At 33.2% G+C, this 19,942-nt stretch overlaps 1 protein-coding gene across 1 annotated transcript; it reads left to right on the top strand.

Moving 5' to 3' along the window:
* The first annotated feature begins 203 nt into the window (after nt 1-203).
* On the top strand, nt 204-4,853 carry DIN9 (Mannose-6-phosphate isomerase, type I). The gene is made up of 5 exons (XM_078318232.1): nt 204-807; nt 2,094-2,261; nt 2,761-3,084; nt 3,432-3,698; nt 4,340-4,853. The coding sequence occupies exons 1-5, from the start codon at nt 508-510 to the stop codon at nt 4,658-4,660; spliced, it is 1,380 nt and encodes a 459-aa protein (XP_078174358.1). The 5' UTR covers nt 204-507; the 3' UTR covers nt 4,661-4,853.
* Nucleotides 4,854-19,942: the final 15,089 nt, after the last annotated feature.

The following is a 19,942-nucleotide window of genomic DNA, read 5'->3' as shown; positions in this document are numbered from 1 at the left end:
GTTTCCGTCATAGCAAACTAATTATAAATATTTCAAACATATTACATTATTTCCATAGACCGCATCTCTGTGAACCAAATAGGTGCCTGTTACATCGGTGTACCACATCAGGTTCGCTCAAATCTTTTTTATTTATTTTTTATTTCCTGTAACTCAAATCTTATAAGAGTGCTATTTGAAGGCTTTGTGAAGAGTAAAAAGACAAAAATATTTCTCAGCTCTCCAGAAACGAACTCAGATATAGTAGCACCCCTAAATATTTATCGTCTAGTCATTTTCGATGGCATCTTCAAAGACACAATTCAGTTTTTCTCACCGCGTAAAATTTCCCTCTCTATTCGACTCTCTTTAAATACTTCTCTCTGTCTCAAACCTCCATTTTCAAACTGAACCAAACCCATTAAAAAAACCCCAGTTCCCACTGCTCCAAAACCAAACCCACTATATATATATTCAAATCTTTCTTGAATCCCTCCAAGCTAACATTTCTCAATCTAACCTCGACAAATGAGTAAACTAAGGTCAATTGTGAGGCTTCGATGTGCAGTGAAGCAGTACGAGTGGGGCCAAATTGGTGAGAGTTCCCACGTGGCTAGACTCGCCGAGAGAAACTCAGGCGAGGAGATCGATCAGGCACGTCCATATGCCGAGTTCTGGATGGGGACCCACCCGTCAGGCCCATCCTACGTGGCGTCCGGTGCGGAGGAGGATCCAGTGTCCCTGACAGATTGGATTGGAGAGAACCCCGCTGTTCTTGGAGAGAAGATTGTCGACACTTGGGGCCCAGATCTTCCGTTCCTGTTTAAGGTAGCGCCTCGTCTCTAACTCTTTTGATATTAGTTGTCTTGCGGCTCTTTCCCTTCGAAATTTGCAGTCTGTGTCGGCCTAAGTGGGGATTATAGTTACCGCACTGTGTTGGTCAAGGTACGCTGGTGAAATTTGCATAAATTTGAAAATAGTTGGGTAGATTGGATAAATTGAAGGATAAATTCCCCGATTTCGTATCTAATTTGAGACTTGAGGTCAAAGGGTAGTATCGAGGGGAGAGGCGATGTCAGGATTTAGGAGAATTGGGTATGATGGAGAGGACGAGATCGAGATTGAAATTGAGAAGAGAAAGATTAAGCTTACAGCGGGACCCACACATGATTCAGGAACTCAAGAGACGCGACTTGACTTAAAGATGTATGGGCTGAGAAAGTCCAAGAATAGATAGGCTCATTAAATCAAATTTGGGCCAGCAGTGGGTTACTCTTTTGTTTGTTTGGGCTTCGTTAAAATTAAACTGACTGGATAACGCATATACAACTGGATCTCAAAACTGAAATGCATATATATTCATTTTAGAGGAGGGTTCAAATGCCTCCATTTTTTTTTTTGTGCCTCCATTTTTTTGTGGCTCCATCGTGCCTCCATCCCTCTTCATCATTTTCAAAGTTCAAACAGTCGATCCGAACCGCTCAACCTAATCTCCATACTAAAATATGTTTGGAGACCAAATTTTATAATTTTAGGAATTTTTTTACTATTTTTTTAGATAGGTAAAAGAAATACTTAGATGGTTCAAATTTACTGATTTTGTACCTATTTAAGAAAATAGTAAAAAAATTCCTAAAAATATAAAATTTGGTCTCCAAACATATTTAGTATGGAGGTTAAGTTGACCGGTTCGGATCGACTGTTTGAACTTTGAAAATGATGGAGAGAGATGGAGGCATGATGGAGGCACAAAAACATGGAGGCATTTGATCCCTCCTCTTCATTTTATTCATTTTTTTTATTATGGAAAAGTCAAGACTTTGTTATTATTTTTACCCATTCATCGCACTTGGAATTTATTTACCCAAAATTAGATTGGAATTAGTTATTCGTCAGATCTCTGCGACCAAAAAAAAACCACCGGCGAATATGAAATTACATTCCTTTTTCTGTTCTAACAATTTGTACAAAAAGTTGACTGTTGCATGTGTAAAACCCAATATTTCTATAGGTAATTGTGTAACATTTCTATTTTTCTGGTCCATATCCCCTTTTTATTCAAACACTTGTATGGAAATTAGGAAAATTGAAGTTTGTATCTTTAATAATGATAGGTACTGTCAGTGGCGAAGGCTTTATCAATTCAAGCGCATCCAGATAAAAAACTAGCTGAGTTACTTCACAAATCAAGACCAGATATATACAAGGATGCAAATCATAAGCCTGAGATGGCAGTTGCTATCACTGAGTTTAAAGCACTTTGCGGTTTTGTAACCGCCAAGGTATATGTTTCGTAAGATTTTGCATTAGTTTTTAAACCCAGTGGCATTATTTTAAATAATCTAGTATTTTGTAATGGATTGAATTGGTGATTCATACAGTCGGGTGTTTCCTTACTTAATTGCTCTTAAATCGAGGTTTCTTAACAATATTGGATGACTGGTACTACCATCTACAGTTATGGGCCAGTATGAAATTGAAATTTTTTGAACAGGCCATGTATGACAATATGTGAAGCTATAGGTAAAGAATCATTTATTGTTAGTTTTACCTAGAGTATAACATATTTGCATCTTCTCTAGTGTTTCATTCTTCATCCTAAGAAAAGTTTTCTTGCTTTCTCTTTATTTTTTCATTGGTACATTGCTATGTGAAGTTACTTTTACCAACCAAAATTACCAGTTCTCTATTCTGGTAGGTCACTATGCTAACTAGCTCAGTTATATGCAGTTTCTTATATTGCTCGAAATTTGAACGTTTTGTATTAATGCCTTCTTGTAGGAGGTCCAAGATGTACTAGCAACAGTACCTGAAGTAAGAGAGTTAATTGGTACAGTGAAAAAGGGTAATGGGTTTATTGGTTGCACAGAGTCTCAAGGTAATGGATGTAATCCTAGCATAAATGGTAATGGGTGTGTCAATGAAGAACATGGTAATGGGTTTGCTCTAGGAAAAAACTGTAATGGAGCTGTTGTTGAGGAAGAGCATCTTGATGAATCAAAAATCTATCTCAAATTAATCTTCACTACGCTGATGTCAGCAAGTCAAGTTGCTGTTTCCAATGCAATTCAGAAGATTAAGAGCCGTCTGGTTGCTGAAAATAAGGTAAAAGAAATTTACTTCAAAATATATAAAGTCTAAAGAGTGAGGCTATACAGTACTATGCATGCGGATTGGTCTGTACTATAGATCAAATTTTCCATTTTCAAGTAATTTTCTACCTATCTGAAAAAATAGTAAAAAAATTCTAGAAAATGTAAAATTTGATATCCAAGTACATTTTATATGGAGATCATCTTGAACGGTTCTGATTGAATGTTTGGACTTTGAAAACAGCGATATTGATCCATAGTACAGACCGATCTGCGCTATGCATAGTACCATACCCTCACTCTATATATAAAAATCTAAAATCGTTTGATTACATATTAAACTGTTATAAATTTTGGCAGACAAGAAGTTTGACAGAGAAGGAACAACTCATACTCATGCTGGAACAACAATACCCTGGTGATGTCGGTGTGATATCAGCATTTTTCTTCAACTATGTTACACTTCGTCCTGGGGAGGCGCTTTACATAGGTGCAAATGAGCCACATGCGTATTTATATGGTGAATGTATTGAGTGTATGGCCACCTCTGACAATGTCGTCAGAGCTGGTCTGACACCCAAGTTTCGTGATGTTCAAGCTCTCTGTTCTATGCTTACCTACAAGCAGGTACAGTACCAAATTAAAATAGTCTAAACCAAAATTTTATTCGGTTTTCAAAAATCTAACCGAACCAACCAAAATAAGAGATAGATTAATTTTCAGAAGGTCAAAACTCAATGCATATCAAGATTAAATAATCATATAAATAAATATCAAGATTTATATCAGTCGAACCGCAATAGGTGAAATTTAACCGAACCAAATATAAAAAACCAAAGTAATTCAAGTGCATATGAAGTAAATTTTGGTATTTTAGGTTGAACCGAAATAAGAGAAATTAAACTGAACCAAATATCAAAACCAAAGTAATTCAAAGATTCAACCAAACCGAACCATTTAAACCAAAAAACCGAAACATTTAATCCAAAATTTGTCAGTTCGGTTGAAAACCAAATAAACTGGATTCAATGAACACCCTTAATTGTGACCAATGACTGTCAGTTTTCTTCTTTTTGTGCCCTTTGATACAAGCTTCTGGTATGATCCTACCTTAGTTGTTACCAAAATGGAACTGGTATAGTGCTGCCTGTTGTCTGTCTTAGACCAACATAGTAGAAAACTCAGGGTACAAAATTATATAAATAGAAGTTGCTAGCATGAACTAAAAGTTTTAATAAAAAAAAATCCTATTGTGTTTATTTTTGTAGGGTTTTCCTGAAATTTTATGTGGGGTCCCTCTAAACAAAAATGTCTACCGCTACACCCCTCCATTCGACGAATTTGAAGTCGACCGGTGTTCTCTTTTACCTGATGAGACAGTGACTTTTCGACCAGTGCTGGGTCCCTCTATTTTTCTGGTACTGAGTGGTACAGCCAGCGTCGGAATGGACTCTTTAAATGACTTGGAAACATTCTCTGAAGGTAATGTGTTCTTTGTAAGTGCAAATACTGAGGCTAATATAACAAATGCTGGTGATGCACCATTAGTGTTGTTTCGGGCTGGTGTTAACCAGAGATTCTTTGATTAGTTTGAAGAAGGAAATAGATAATAAAAATAAAATCGAATCTACACATTGGCTCTCACTTTTTATTTGTTATGGTGTGTATATAGTGTTATAATATAAAATAATAACAGTGCAAAAGTGAGCAAGCTTTTTTCTTTTTCTGTAGTTTTTTTATTCTTTTATATCTGGAAGATGTAAGCCTGATGGGAGACCTTTATTGTTTTATTTTTTAAAGATAGGTTATAGGTGATATGTAATAATCATTGTTGTTGCCTAATAATTAGGCAAGCAATGTTTTGGAAAAAAAAGAGAGTTCCAATTCATTCATTCATGCTAGTTATTGTTCTTCTCACTTTCCACACAAATTAATAGCAAACTGAAAGCCGAATTACTTGGAACATAATTACGAATGGTATAAAACTTTCACTATCTTAGAAAACAAAACAAGCTATCGATTTTTCTTTCTATGTTTGCGTCGTGTTCTAGTTAGTCTAAACTTCATAAAAATTTGAGCTGTATATCATGAAAGCCTAGTGTAAAGTAAGAAGGCAGCGTACCCATTTTCTTTACAAAGCACAGAAAATATATCAAGTAGCTCATGTTCAAATTAGGTACTTGTATGTAAATAATTTTACATGGGCTTGGAGCCCAATTTTATTTGAAGGCCGAAATATCTGTTTTCCATTTCATGGCCCAAATATTTTGTTTGAAGATATTCTGCACTGTTCTTCTGGGAATTAAATCTGCTACGATTCCAACAAGAATTGTAGGACCCTCCTTTTTTAAATCTAACCATCAATATTTTAGAATGCACGAATCTCAAAAACAGTTGATTTTCATGCACGAATCTCTAAATAAATGAGTGGTTGGATTTGAAAAAGCAGGTTCCTACGATTCCTTAGAATCGTAGCAGATTTATTTCCGTTCTTCTGTGGTATAAATGTATAATCACAATTATTCACTCACGAAACATTATTTGAGAGAAAAAAAAAAATTCACAATTCATCATGGCATCGTAAATTGTGAGGTGGGCCCATGGGATTACAGACAAATCGGCAAGTCATAACGGTCATTTCAGCATAAGACTAGATTTTTCATCATGCATTGCTCATGTATAGAACATTATTCCCCCAAATAGTAAAAATTAATCAAGTCAGGCTATCTAGGCTACTAGCCAAATGTATGGTCATTTCAGAAAGACTTTCTTTCCATCGCCATTTATTTGACTTGTTGGTGACGCAAGTACACGCCTTCCACAAGAGACTGGGCCCCTACAAAGGAAAGAAGCTAACTCTCCACTTGATTGAATTGGAAAAGAAAAAGAAAAAAAGAGAATGAAAGAGACAGAGAAAGAGGAGTCAGAATATTTCATTTTTAAAAGTATATTAAATATTTTATCAGCAAAGAGATAGAATTTTTTTTTTTGGATCTCATGTAAGGAATCAAATTATTAATTCGGTTTCTATAAACATTTTTAAAGGATAGCAGATCACCAATTTTGACTAGCATCAATACATGAAGGATATGATGCAATAATTCAGTTTCTTTAAAATTTCAATGGTTAAACAAACCAAATCAATGATGTGATTTTTTCTATGACATAGAAAAACCATCATCTATTTCTTTTCCGATAAAATATTTATTACATTTCTAAATAAGAAGTTATTTAGAGGAGAGGTTGTCAACCTGAAAGTTTCCTCCTAAAGGTCAATTCACTCGTGGTGAAATTGGTAGTTTTAAGATACGTGTTTTGTTTGAAGTCAAATATGCCACAAACTTATCCAATCAACAAATTAACCAAGAAAATTTTCACAGGGATTGAAATTTCATTGACAGTTTGGAGGTGATTTGACCAACTTAAAAGAGTTGGTGCTGGATGCTTCTAATAGAGGCCTAATTCAAAACTTCAAACTCTCTAATTAATAAATTAATTAAGTACCTCTCTGTTGATCTGTAAAGTACCAGCTGTTTGGCACCCATTTAACATTTTAATTTGAAATACTAAAACCTCCAATCTTTCTTTAAAAATAAAGTTTTGAAAATTAGAATCCCAGAATAAGTGCAGTGCCGATATAGCAAAATAGTAAATTACAATGAAAAGGAAATAAATTTAATGCAGATGGGACCCACGAAATCGACGGATGCAACATGGAACAACCAGGTGGGGGGTGATTTTAGTTTCGTAGCAGGCTTTTGGTCACGTTGTTTCGTTAAATGCATGGTTGGATTTTGTCTGATTTGGTTTGGTAAATTTGACTTGTTAATTGCTTTTCCTGAGCCTTCACCACTGATGGTACAAGTCATGCTTCCCATTTTGTTTACTTCCTCACTTCTTTCTGCTCACTAGCTAATTTTTTTAATAAGCATAATAGTCAATTGAATTAAATATATAAAAATGGCAGATATATTTTGAAATATAAACCAGCGTCTCTAGCCAATTTAAATCTTTACCTCACAATTTCATTCCAAATTATAAAAATATTAGATTTAACTTTTTTTTTTTAACGTTAGTGGTTTTATATTACTAACAATTCTATTGATAAAAAAACGTATTTACAATGAGTCTAATAACTCTAATTTCTAATTAACCACTCTGATCGAGATGGAGGACTCCACGCTGACATCAGCTCCGCCCCCTCCCCTCTCTCGCATTCTCCTCTCTCACGCTCTGATGTTTCAATACAAAAATATCAATATTTATGTAATAAGATATGAGTGTCACATCTTCTTAAATAATAAAAACTAAAAAATAGACATGACAACTGCTAGTTTTATCAGTGGTTGGGGCTTTTAAAAAAATGTTAGAGTATTTCTGTAATTTTTTTTAATTGAGGATATGATAAAATTTGGGTTTTGATTGACATAAAGAACTTGCAAATATATCAGAAGTATATATGCATGTGGGTAAACTAGGTTTTTAATATTTTCAAATTTGATCTCTATTTAGAGACGGTGACAATGTTGACATTTCAATGCGGGCTAGCATTCTATTTCTCTTCTTTCATAAAATAAGCTTAACATCAAATCATCAAAGTTCAATTCTATCACTTGATTCAATCATAATTAATGCAATACAAGGCGATTTTTCTTCCAAGTCTAATATGGAGGAAAACTTTAAGGAAATACACACATTAATTGGATTGCTAAAATGATCCAAACTATCATTTTAGAGAAATAAAATCACAAAAGATGGTTGATAGATACAGATAACATAAACTACATCCAAAATAAGGAATAGTTCTTAGTCAAATTTTTAATTTTTTTTACTGTAAATGAATATCACCGACCATTAATAAATTATTCAACAAGGATAATTATGATGTTCATTTTTTTACCTCACGCATGAGATAAAAATATTCGATATTTGGTTTAAAGACAAAAAAGAAACAGGTTTTGTAGAGGCCTCCAAAGGAGACACTATGCTACTGTGTGCAATCAATTCTTCATAAGCTGAAACACAAACAAAAACAAAGTGGGTGTAGATCGATATATGGAGATTATTTATTCTATCAATCCACCTAGCGACTAGCGTAGGTCAGGTGTCTGTTTTTGGTCTGGCACGCCATTTATTTCCGTTCATTTATGCATTTTACTAGTAAAAAGTGCTCTGCAATTGCTAAGGACACAATGCTCTGCGTGTTATTCATTTTTGTCTTGAAATAACATAACCGATAAAAAAGAAATTATATTTGTCTCTAATGATATAATATTAACTATGACAACCGATGTCATAGAAAGATCCTTCGTTAACTAATTTTGCTCGAATTCCTCTAAAATCACGATGAATATTATCAATCTAATCTAAATGTCCAAGGAAAAATAATAAACAAGGGAATGTTCATAACGAACTAATTAATCAAGGACTATAAAATTCCTTTCCATGAGGATTCGCCTGAAATTAATATCGAAATTGATTAGGTCACTTCTTTTCATTAGCACAATAACAAAATATATATGACATTTTAAAAAAAAAATTGATGTCTTTTACCTTCTAATATAGTTTTTGTTGTATGTTGAAATAAATCTTTTATGGAAATCAATTACAATGCAAATTATATTATTTGAATTTAACAATGAATTAGTGCCAACAATAAAAGAGTATATTTTTATGGGGGTCAAAAGTATTATTCTGATAAAAATGTTTAATTATCCAATAAGAACTGCTTTATGTGAAATAAGATTCTTGAACAATAACCTACATTCTTTTCAGTTAAATTTGCCTATAAATATTGCAACATACGAATTTTTATTGCTAGCAATTTAAAATAAAATTGATGATTTGTATTTGTAGTTTGAATTATACTACAAGAATGAGATAATATTCGCGAGGATAAAATCTGACTATCCGCGAGGATATACCGACAAAAAATCATTATTTTTGAATGTATCGATTTTAAGGACAAGAATATCCGCGATGATATACTTGCAAATATTATGCCATTCTTGTATATATAGTTGTCAGATACAACGACATTGACTTGTGTAAAATAGTATTATGATAGTGAAATAACATAAAAAGTAAAATATAATTAAAAAATTTAGTCAGCAACGCACATCAATATCTTATTTTCTTATAGTAATGAACGATTGAAATTAAAATTTCTATCAATTAGATTTCGGATTTGGCATATTCTACTTTACCAAGTTGTAATAAAAAGAAAAAATGTCCTATTCTCTATTCTGGTATTTACTATTCCACACTTGGAATCGTAAATAAATTTTGTGCATAGAAATTCTAGCGGACATGGGCTGAGGTCATGGCTGCATTACACCTTTCGCCCTATCATTGGTTGCCAAGGAAAGGTTTTTTTTTTTTTTTTTTTGAACCAAATCCTCTGCCCTTCGGGACAGAAATTTCCTGTATCCAGAGTTACTGCGTGTGGTTCTGAAGTGGACCCTCAGTTAAAAAATTAAAAGTGATCAGTCCTCTTTAACAGTGACCGGTCACACGCAATGACTAAGGAACAAAAAATTCCTTGGGGAGTAGAAGATTTGGAGTCTATTTTTTTGATGAAATTTCATAGCAAGCCTTTTGTACTATTTTTCTCAATAAATAGGAGAATTTTGTACAGACAGCTACTGTTTAAATTTATACGGGCTGATTTAATGCATCCTCGTTGTATTTTTATTGTTCGTAACTTTGTATTCATGCCTAGAATTGTATATATAATTTCCCGACATGTATTTTTAGTAAGTTTCTATCTATTTAAAATTTATATATATATGAAATATGCTAGCATGCTATGCATAGCATAGAGCCCCTCCATGCAACGGCTCGGATTTCGAGTTTTCAAAATCCTAATAGTCGATTCGAACCGTTCATATTGTTCTCCATATTAATATGTGTTTGGAGACCAAATTTGACATTTTTTGAAATTTTTTTACTATTTTTTTAGATTTATTGAAAATCGCTGTTTTTTTATGGTTCAGATTTTCTGAAAACAGGGATTTTCTATCCCATTGTGTTATTTTTGTAATTTACATATATCCTTCCTCTGTTTGTTAAATTTTATTTGCGGATTCATGGATGTATAATTACTATATATATATTTATCTGGAAAAATTTGAATATGAATTCTGATCTTGGTATATATCGACAACTACCTTAACCTGGCGAGTTGGGCCCAGCTTAAACTCGTCACAAGCTGGCTCGTCCAAGTCACGAGTGAGCTGATTTTAGAGGTCCGAATAGAAATCTCAGCTTGAAATTGTCACGAGTTGAACTGAGCTGGCTTGTTGGTTTTGGTACGTATGACCTTGTTTTAAGAAGAAAATAAATTATATAAACTTTTTGGACTGAGCTGAACCGAGTTGGACAGTATAAAATGCACACAAATTCATACAAATTCACAAATTGATGCCTAGCCGCGAGCTAGCTTGCGAACTGACGAGCGAGCTAGGCCCCAGTTTGAACTTATTAATTATGGACCAAACTAGTGGCGAGTTGACTTATTAACAGCTCAATCCAGTAACAAGTGAGTTATTAACGAGGAAGTCAGATGTGAATCACAATTGAGCCATGAACTACAAGTTTTTTTTCCACCCTACTTAACACTTATGATAAATATATAGTTAAATACTGTAAAATTTTTCCAAAAAAATATAAAAATTTGGTCTCCAAACACATATTAATATGGAGAACAAGATGAACGGTTTGGATCAACCGTTAAGATTTTAAAAACTCAAATATTGAACTGTAGCATCGTAGCCCTCTATGCAACCCATAGCACTATAACCTTTCCCTACTGTAAATATCAATACTTGATGTTAGTATGAATGTATGATCCAGGACTAAACTTCCTATCAGGCAAATATTGTACCTCACACTGAGCACACAAGGGCGTAAACCAGTGCTTTAGAAAAGGTGCTAAGACATTCCTAAAAATTGAATTTTTAAAATTTTGTCTCTACCAAATTTTTATAATTTTTATATGCATTAATACTTTTAGCTTCTTATAAAATAAATATTATATTACATCTTATTTTTGTCTTCGCAATCTCAATTTTTTAACTCTGCCTCTGGGAGCACAAAGAGAGATCACAACTGGTGAAACTAGGATTATAATTTCAGCATATTATGTATTTGCACTAAATGGTATTCAATTATATTGTTACCCTTAATTATATCTATCTAATCTCAAATTATGACAAAATTAAAACGAGACATGAATAATCGTTTTCAAAAGACAAATTGAAATGACACCGTAGAAATGCAAAATTACATAGAATGCATCAATGTGCGCATTTATGTATAGAATAAGACTTAGGTGTTATAGATAGCTTAAGGTTATTGCTATCAATAGTACTTAAGCGTTACTCTTATGCTTATTGCCACAAAATAAGCACAGCGTCGACGCTCTGGACTAGCGTTGTCAATGTAAATATGAGAATATCACTTTGATTTGATCAGTAGACACTAGACACTAGTAGATAGGTTGATTGCACGACAAGTGTCACCAAAACAGATCCCGAGGCTAAAGATAGAGAAACGAATCAAGTGGATGCCGAAAGATGTGATCTGATCCATCACAAATCCTTTCTGATAAGATGTTTCCTCTCACTAGCGGCTAAACACCTAAACCTCTCTAATTGAACGCTTTCGCGCTTCTCCATTACTTCACTAAACTGGACGTCTCCGTAATGGACCCCCAACAAAAGGATTTGTTTTCTTGCTAAGAAATAATTAATTGTCATATTGACTGTATATATATAATGTATTTTTACATGAAAAATTAGAAACAACCACAACATTAGTTGTAATGTTTTCTAAACAAGTAATAATATTAAACTCGCGTGTTATTGATTTAGAAGTATCTTAAATACTGTATATGCAAAGCGAAAAATACAAATTGTGTTATTAATTAAGCTATACATCCTTTGCTAGTTTTTTTTTTTTTTTTTTTTCTAATCAAGTTTTTACATATTGCGGTATAATAACAATGTTTCTAAATTATAAGCAGATGACAATAAAATTTTATGTTTTAGCGGTATTTTTTATTTCTATCTATATTCTGTCTCAATTTTTTTAAGATATATATTGGAGTCATGATGGTATATATAAGAGAAGATTCAACACTTCAAAAGATGAAAATTAGAACAAAAAGTTTGATATTTGTGTAGGTAATTTTGGTAAGGTTATAAAATTACAACTTAATTCTTTTTTTTTTTAATCTTTTTTTAGAATTCATCTGTAAAATTAAATTTAAGGTAGAAGTTACCACTAGTAGCGCCTATGGTAAAATAGAATCTCTTTGCAACTCTAACTATACTGACGTGTCAGATGTACATAACAATAGCAGCAATGCAGCTATTGCACAAACAAGTTGACAAACAAGTATTAGTCAGTATGCTAACACCAAACATACAACTCCCACTTTCTCAGTTTCTCTCTGTCTATGGAATATTCATGTATTTAGATGGATTAATTAAAATCCGAAATGCTAATGCATATATATAACCATACATATATATATACTAGTTCGTTCGCACCAATCCATATGCATCTATTAAGAGAGAATGCATAAATTATGGCCTATAATCTATGCGGCCCATTATGATTTAATTCATATTTAATTTAAGAAATTAAACCATTAATTTTGGTCCAAATAATTCGACATTTAGGACATTTCCATCAATATGTCAATAATCAATTAAGATATATTAATTAATCTTAATATCTTTAATAGATGATCAAGAGTTGTTGAAGTTTTCATATTTAAATAAATCTTATGATCTTAATTTTCTATTGGATGATATTACTTTAATTTTGGGTATAAAAAAAATTCTTAATTTGGAGTTGGGGTGTTATTTTTGAAATGAATGGAGAGGATCATTATTCATTAAAAGTACAACGCTCTATGCATGCACCTGTCACCAGCTAGGAATTTACTTGTGTCATTCCAGTGATGCCATCCAATACATGGGGCCCCACTTCCATAATAGGAAGTCCACTGACACAGTTCCACTTTTAATACCATCCATTTCCTCCATCAAAAAGAGCAAAAAAAAGATAAAAGATAACTATTTCAAGTGCATTTATCTCTGCTAATGCTACATTTACCCCTCTTTGCCTTCATATGTTTATAATTATAATTATGGCAAGATTGAAAATTTGAATTACGCAACATGTTGTATATATACTACTACTTCATATATTATTGTGGATTAAATGTGGAATAAAGACTTTAGGTCTCTTCTATTCTATCAAATGAGATTTAAATTGACTGATCTAAGATGGAATAGCTTTAAATTTAGTCTAGTTTAAACATGTCTAAACTAATTCACCTTCTGAGGTGCCTTAAATTTTAGTCCATTTTTCATTGATTGGGGACCCACTGTCACTGTCACTAATCACTGTTCACCCACTTTCTAATTATTTTCCTTTCTCAAGCAAAAAAGAAAAGAAAAAAAAAACTAGCCGCCCTCCCTCACTTCCACCTCTACACACGCACAACCTTCTCCTCCGTCTTCGACTTCCTTCTCCTCTGTCTCGTATAATTAGAATGAAGAGAAGAAATGAAACAAAAAAAATGATCTAAAATAAAAAGAAAATACTACAGTAATTAATGTATATATTGGTGCACAGAATAAAAAAATGCTACACACAAAATAATATATTACATAGCAATAACAAAAAAAATGACAACAATAACTAAACTTAGAAAAACAAATAATTAATGGCATGCTTTAAGCCACCAAATTCATATCAAACAAGGAATAGCTTAAATTATAATATAACTTTAGACAACCAAACATAAATAATTTAGACTGACCTAAGTTAAAATAACTAATTTAGACCATCTTAGTTTTAGTCCACACCCTGTTGTTTTTCTTATGCCAACAATAATAGATTTTTTTGTATTATACAATCAGTGATTACCAATATATGGATGATGTATATCCAATTATTTATGAATTATATGCCCCTTGCCTACATATGGATCCAATTAACTCATATTTAGAAGTTGACATCTGATAATGAATACAATGAAAATTTTCCCATAATACTATTTATATTCATGAAAGAAAATGAAACTTTAGATTACCGATCAGGTAATTAAGAAATCATGTTAATGGTGGTAAGCTAATTTGGGATCTTATAGGAAAAAATTAATGGGGCCCCATTATGAGTATAGATTTTTTCCCTTATAGTCAAGCAGTTCCGTTGGAAATGGAAATTAATAGTTCCACAAGTACATGCAAAAGGGCCCCACTCAGATATAGTTAAAAAGGCGCAATTATTATATATGCAAGATACATGAATAGTTCTTGGCATTACAGAAATTAACTGAGTTAAAATATTTCAAACAAAAGAGAAGTTTTTAAATTTAGTGATTAAAAACAAGGTACGGAGGGATGCATGTTCAAAATCAAGATGTGGTCTTTATTGATATTTAATTAAAGTTGGAGAACTTATCTATCATCTTTAATATTAAAAAAAAATAGTGGTAGCTATGCACAAGTCTTTATCTCAGTCATGAAGATTGACTTTTTAACTTTTCTAAAATAGCTGGTTATATATGGTTATATATTGTAATTTACTGATAAAAATAAGTATATATCAGACCAGGTAGAGTTCGGAAACTATTGTATTCAATACTATATTTGAACACGCGCGTATTCTAAAAATATTTGGGTCTGAATTTTAATTCATATATTTATTATTTTCAAACCGAATCATGGATCTGGATCCAGATACCGTCTTTAATAGTAGAGATTTTGAGTCTAGAATTTTAGTTGCGGGTACATAGATTGCGAATTATCAGATCCAATTCGAAACCAGAGCTAATACATGTCATAAACATTTGAGGAAACCTTTATTCTTAAATATAATTATAATTTCTTAAGTATCTTACACAATATATTATTATAATATAAATTAAAAATTGCTCCAAAATCAAAATTAAACTATATAAATTAAATATCTCACATGATTGGAGTACTCATGGTGTAACAAACGTAAATATATTGGAATTAGAGGTTTAAGTTTTTAGTACTTTTTTCTTAATAGCGTTTTGAATTCAGGAGAAGAGATACAATTTGAAAAAATAAAATATTATTATAAATATTTCTTTTCAAAAAATGGTACATGTGATTGCGTATTAATCTATGTTTCGATACTAATTAATTATACAGAATTATATTAGCATTGTATTTGATATATATACATGCATGTATTGGGTCGGATTAATTTGGTTGTGGAGCAGATAATTAAATCATACCTATATCCTATCTATTACAGTATCAGTTCCGATTCGTATCTGAATCAGAAATTTAATTAAGTACTCATTATGTGTGTCCATAATTTAACCGTTATATTTATTAAATCATAACATATCCAAATCTGATCCGGATCAGTTCTAATTCGGTACCAGATAATTAAAAAAAAGTAGCACCCCTAAACGTATTCTTTGTAAGAAATATAACATGTAAAAGGTAATAATAATTGGACAAAATTGGATCAGTTTTTTTTCTTCACAAGAACGTCAAAAATAAAAAAAATGTTCTAAAAATGGTCTTTAGATGCAAAAATAATAAAGAGTTTTTTTTGGAAAATAAAAAAAAATAAAAAATAATAAAGAGTTGTTGTGTTCTAATTCGTTAGATCGATCTTAACATGCAATTATTACTATATATATTTATTCAAATTTCTTATAACAATTGATGTCACCAAAAACTCTGAAAAGCGATTTCATCTGATCAATTGCAAAGTAATGGTAAATGCTGACGTACGTGATATATCGTTAGAATTTTATTCCTTTTTTTTTTTTTTGAAAAAAAGGTAATTAAATTCGTTTCATTGAAGAAACTTTAAACTTACATTATTCACAAACCAGAAGAGAATAACTGTCATATTTTCAGCATACAAATTAAAGCGCCTAACTATAGACTAGGAAAGAGTTAACATATTGTCCAGCATCAGTTATCAACAAAACAAGATAAACCAGCTTTAGAGGTACAAAACAGAAAAGAGAAAATATAATATCCTTCTTCAGAGTACTCAAAGTTAGGATTGAAAGCTAGAGGTGTCATCATCCGACAGGTTCATCACTTGAGTGTTCTCATTGGGGGGAGAGCTTGCATGGGAATGAGGGTGGTGTCTCTTGGCAGTCATTGATTAAGTGCATCTTCCTCCACTCCAAGACCTGTCCAATTAGGGGTGTAAACGGGCTAGGCCTCAGCTCGGCTTGTTTATTTTGGCCCGAGCTTGGATCGAGCGAGCTGGACCTAGGTCATCCGAGCCAAAAACCCCTGGCTTGCTCGTGACAAGCCAGCTCGAGCTAGCTCGTGAACTAACTCGCTAGGCTTTATTGGGTTGGCTGCTATTATACAAATTCAAAAATATAAAAATAAGAAAGCTCATTCAAAAAATTTAAGAAATCGTTCAGCAGGCACATCTTAAAGCAACTGAAGCCCATATCCTTTTTTCTCAGACCAAAAATACATCAATTTTGCATAATTGCGCCTTTGAAAATGAGACTGGACTTAAAATTATACGGGGCTAAACCCTAAATCCACTGTAACTTAACGAGCCGAGCTGACCCCTGGCTCAGCTCGTTTATTTTGGCCCGAGCCTGAGCTGAGCTGGCTCGTTAACAGCTCGGTCCACTACCGAGCGAGCTAGAGGCGAGCCACGAGCCGTGAGCTTTTTTGACAGCCCTATGTCCAATACACCACAGTAGTGAGAATAGAAAGAATTACATGTCTGCCTGGAGGGCAAGGTTTTTGTTTAAAACAAATACTATTTTGAAGTCTCCAGACACACCAAGCCAAAGCACTAAATATAGCTAAGAAGGTTTGCCTAGAAAAGGGAGGATAGCGATGTGGCAAATGCCATGATATCATCAATAGTATTTCAATGATAGAATAAATCTTGACAATTCCCTAATCAGAACCAAATTTGTGTAACAAATTAAAAGAGGTTAGAATTTCAATTCTAGGAATGCATATATAACAATTTCTAGTTTTGCAATTTTACTAAGTTCGAAATTTGTTTAAAAGTAACACGCCATCTTACAATTAGTTTCAATTGAAAATTACATAATGTGAACACACAATTGCAAAAATTATAGTCCCTAATCGAAATTTGCAAGAGATTGCTAAATTATAATTGTGATCGGCACATCAATATTATTGCTTGCAATACGTACTTCTACAAGTGATATGAACTTGCTATAAGGACGAACATAATATAATTGAAACAAAACTTCATAAAAGACGAGAAAAGAAGAAAGACACCACACTCCTAGAAATCTCCCTGTCCCTCCCAATTTTATTACTCATAAAAATTTAGTGCATTGTATATTTTTACACAACCTAGGCATCCTTTTTTATACCCATCAGCATAAGTAAAATAAGAAAGTATCACAAGGATTTTCTGTATATCTAGCATGATAATTTCCTAATACAAGAGAACTAAAAACAAGAAATAAATCCAGAAGATGCCATATTCTTTTGCTCCCATATTTTATTGATCCGATATTCTTATTTGAGAAAGATCTCCTGCCCTTGTTGTTTCACACCAGCACATACTTGCCTTATAACAAATCCTACCATGTAATACACATAAATATAGTATGCAATATTTACCATTCCTTAACACTTCCCCTCAAGTTGGTATGTATAGGTCAAACATACCCAACTTGACCAACATGTCATGAAATATGGTCCCTGACATAGCTTTGGTGAGGATATCTGCCAACTGTTCACTAGAACGTACATGTGGAATTGCAATAACTTCCGTCTCAATTTTCTCTTTGATAAAATGTCTGTCAATTTCAACATGTTTTGTCCTGTCGTGTTGTACTAGATTATGCGCCATATCAACATCTGCCTTATTATCACACAATAATTCCATTGCTTGTCCTAGATAGGGGTGCAAACGGATCGGATATCCACTTTTTATAATAGTGAATAACATAATTTTTTTCATAATTCATATTAAATTATATAATATATATCTACTATTCGGATACGGATAATTAAAATTCAAAACCATATCTGTATCCGTATCCGCACAAATATTCGGATATCGGATATCCGTATTAAATTTTTGGATACGGTTGGATAATATCCAACCCGTTTGCACCTCTAGTCCTAGAGGATAGCCAAGTTCGATAAGTAACTTCTTTAACCACAACAACTCGCAAATTCCCTTAGCCATGGCTCGGAATTCAGCTTCAGTGCTCGACAATGCAACCACACTTTGTTTCTTGCTTCTCCAAGTCACCAAATTTCCCCTACAAATGTGAAGTAGTCTCCAGTGGATCTCCTATTACTACGATTACCTGCCCAATCTGCATCAGTGTACCTTGAGATATTTAGGTGCCCATATTTAAAAAAAATAAACCCTTACTAGGAGTTCCCTTTAAGTACTTCAAGATTCTCACAACAACACTCATATGTTCCTCACTAGGGTTATGCATGAACTGACTGACCTGGCTTACTGCATAAGCTATATCTGGGCGAGTATGAGACAAGTAGATCAGCTTCCCTACCAATCGTTGATACCTCTCCTTATTAGCTGGCACCTGGTCTTGAGTTTCTTCCATTTTATAGTTCGGCATCATTGCGGTATCTACAGACTTGCAATCCAATAATCCTACTTCACCTAAGAGATCCAAGATATACTTTCTTTGTGACAATACAATTCCTTGTTCAGAGCGAGCTACTTCAATACCTAAAAAATATTTTAGTCTTCCCAAATTTTTCATCTCAAAGTTTTCGGATAATCTTTCCTCCAATTTCTTGATTTCTTCAGTATTATTTCCTATAATTATCATGTCATCGACATAAATAATCAAAATAATTAGTTTATCTTGATCTCTTTTAAAGAAAAGTGTGTGGTTAGAATCTCCTTGCTTAAACCCATAATGTTTCATGGCATGACAAAATTTCCCAAACCAAGCACGAGATGATTGCTTCAAACCATACAATGCTTTCTTCATACGGCATACCTTTGCTCCTTGAAACACAACTCCAGGAGGAGCTTCCATGTATACCTTTTCTTCCAGATCAACATGCAAAAAAGTATTCTTCACATCAAATTGGTGTAGTGGCCAGTCAAGATTAGTTGCAAGAGACAATAAAACTCGAATGGTATTAAGTTTTGCAACAGGAGAGAGTTTCCTGATAATCGATTTCATAGGTTTGTGTGTACTATTTTGCCACTAGTCTTGCCTTATACCGATCAACATTACCATTGAGTCATATTTAATAGAGAAAACCCACTTACAACCTACTGGTCTCTTGCCTTCGGGAAGGTCAACTACCTCCCATGTTTTATTCTTTATAAGTGCCTCCATCTCGACTTCCATGGCTTTCAACCAATTTAGATCCTGTTTAGCTTCCTGCATACTATTAGGTGCTTTGAGAGATAAAAAATTATCACAGAAATATCTTAGTTTTTATGGGAGATGTTTAGTGGTGACATAGTTAGCAATCTCATATTCTTTACTACTTCCATCTTCTGGTATATACCGTTTTGGTGCCTTACCTCTAGTGTCACGAGGTGGTAAAACATACCCAGGGTTAGGAATACTTATAGTGTTATCTCCAGGAGATCTTGGGCTAGGCGGAGCGTGTACGATCTCATCTCCATTTATGTCATTCCAAATACGGGCATCACCTTCCAAATTCTTACCAAAGACACCTCTATTCTTATCTCTAATATACACTTGCTGAACTGTTTTTTTGGTTTTTATCCCTCATTTCCTCATTAATCTCAATCCCAACCGAATCTTCATTTCCCTCACAGTTGTTCGATTCAGGATTTTCTGAGCCCAGTTCACTATCTCTACCATACAG

The sequence above is a fragment of the Carex rostrata genome, chromosome 17 (genome assembly GCF_964058835.1).
Source record: "Carex rostrata chromosome 17, lpCarRost1.2, whole genome shotgun sequence".
In the NCBI taxonomy this organism is placed as follows: Eukaryota; Viridiplantae; Streptophyta; class Magnoliopsida; order Poales; family Cyperaceae; genus Carex; species Carex rostrata.
This window is presented reverse-complemented; position numbering and strand designations above follow the sequence as displayed.

Bases quoted from the DNA above. Each gene is read 5' to 3' on its own strand.
- DIN9 (XM_078318232.1), top strand. From the start codon at position 508: ATGAGTAAACTAAGGTCAATTGTGAGGCTTCGATGTGCAGTGAAGCAG. The intron at 808-2,093 runs GTAGCGCCTCGT...TAATAATGATAG, and splicing joins ATCTTCCGTTCCTGTTTAAG to GTACTGTCAGTGGCGAAGGC. The intron at 3,699-4,339 runs GTACAGTACCAA...TTATTTTTGTAG, and splicing joins CTATGCTTACCTACAAGCAG to GGTTTTCCTGAAATTTTATG.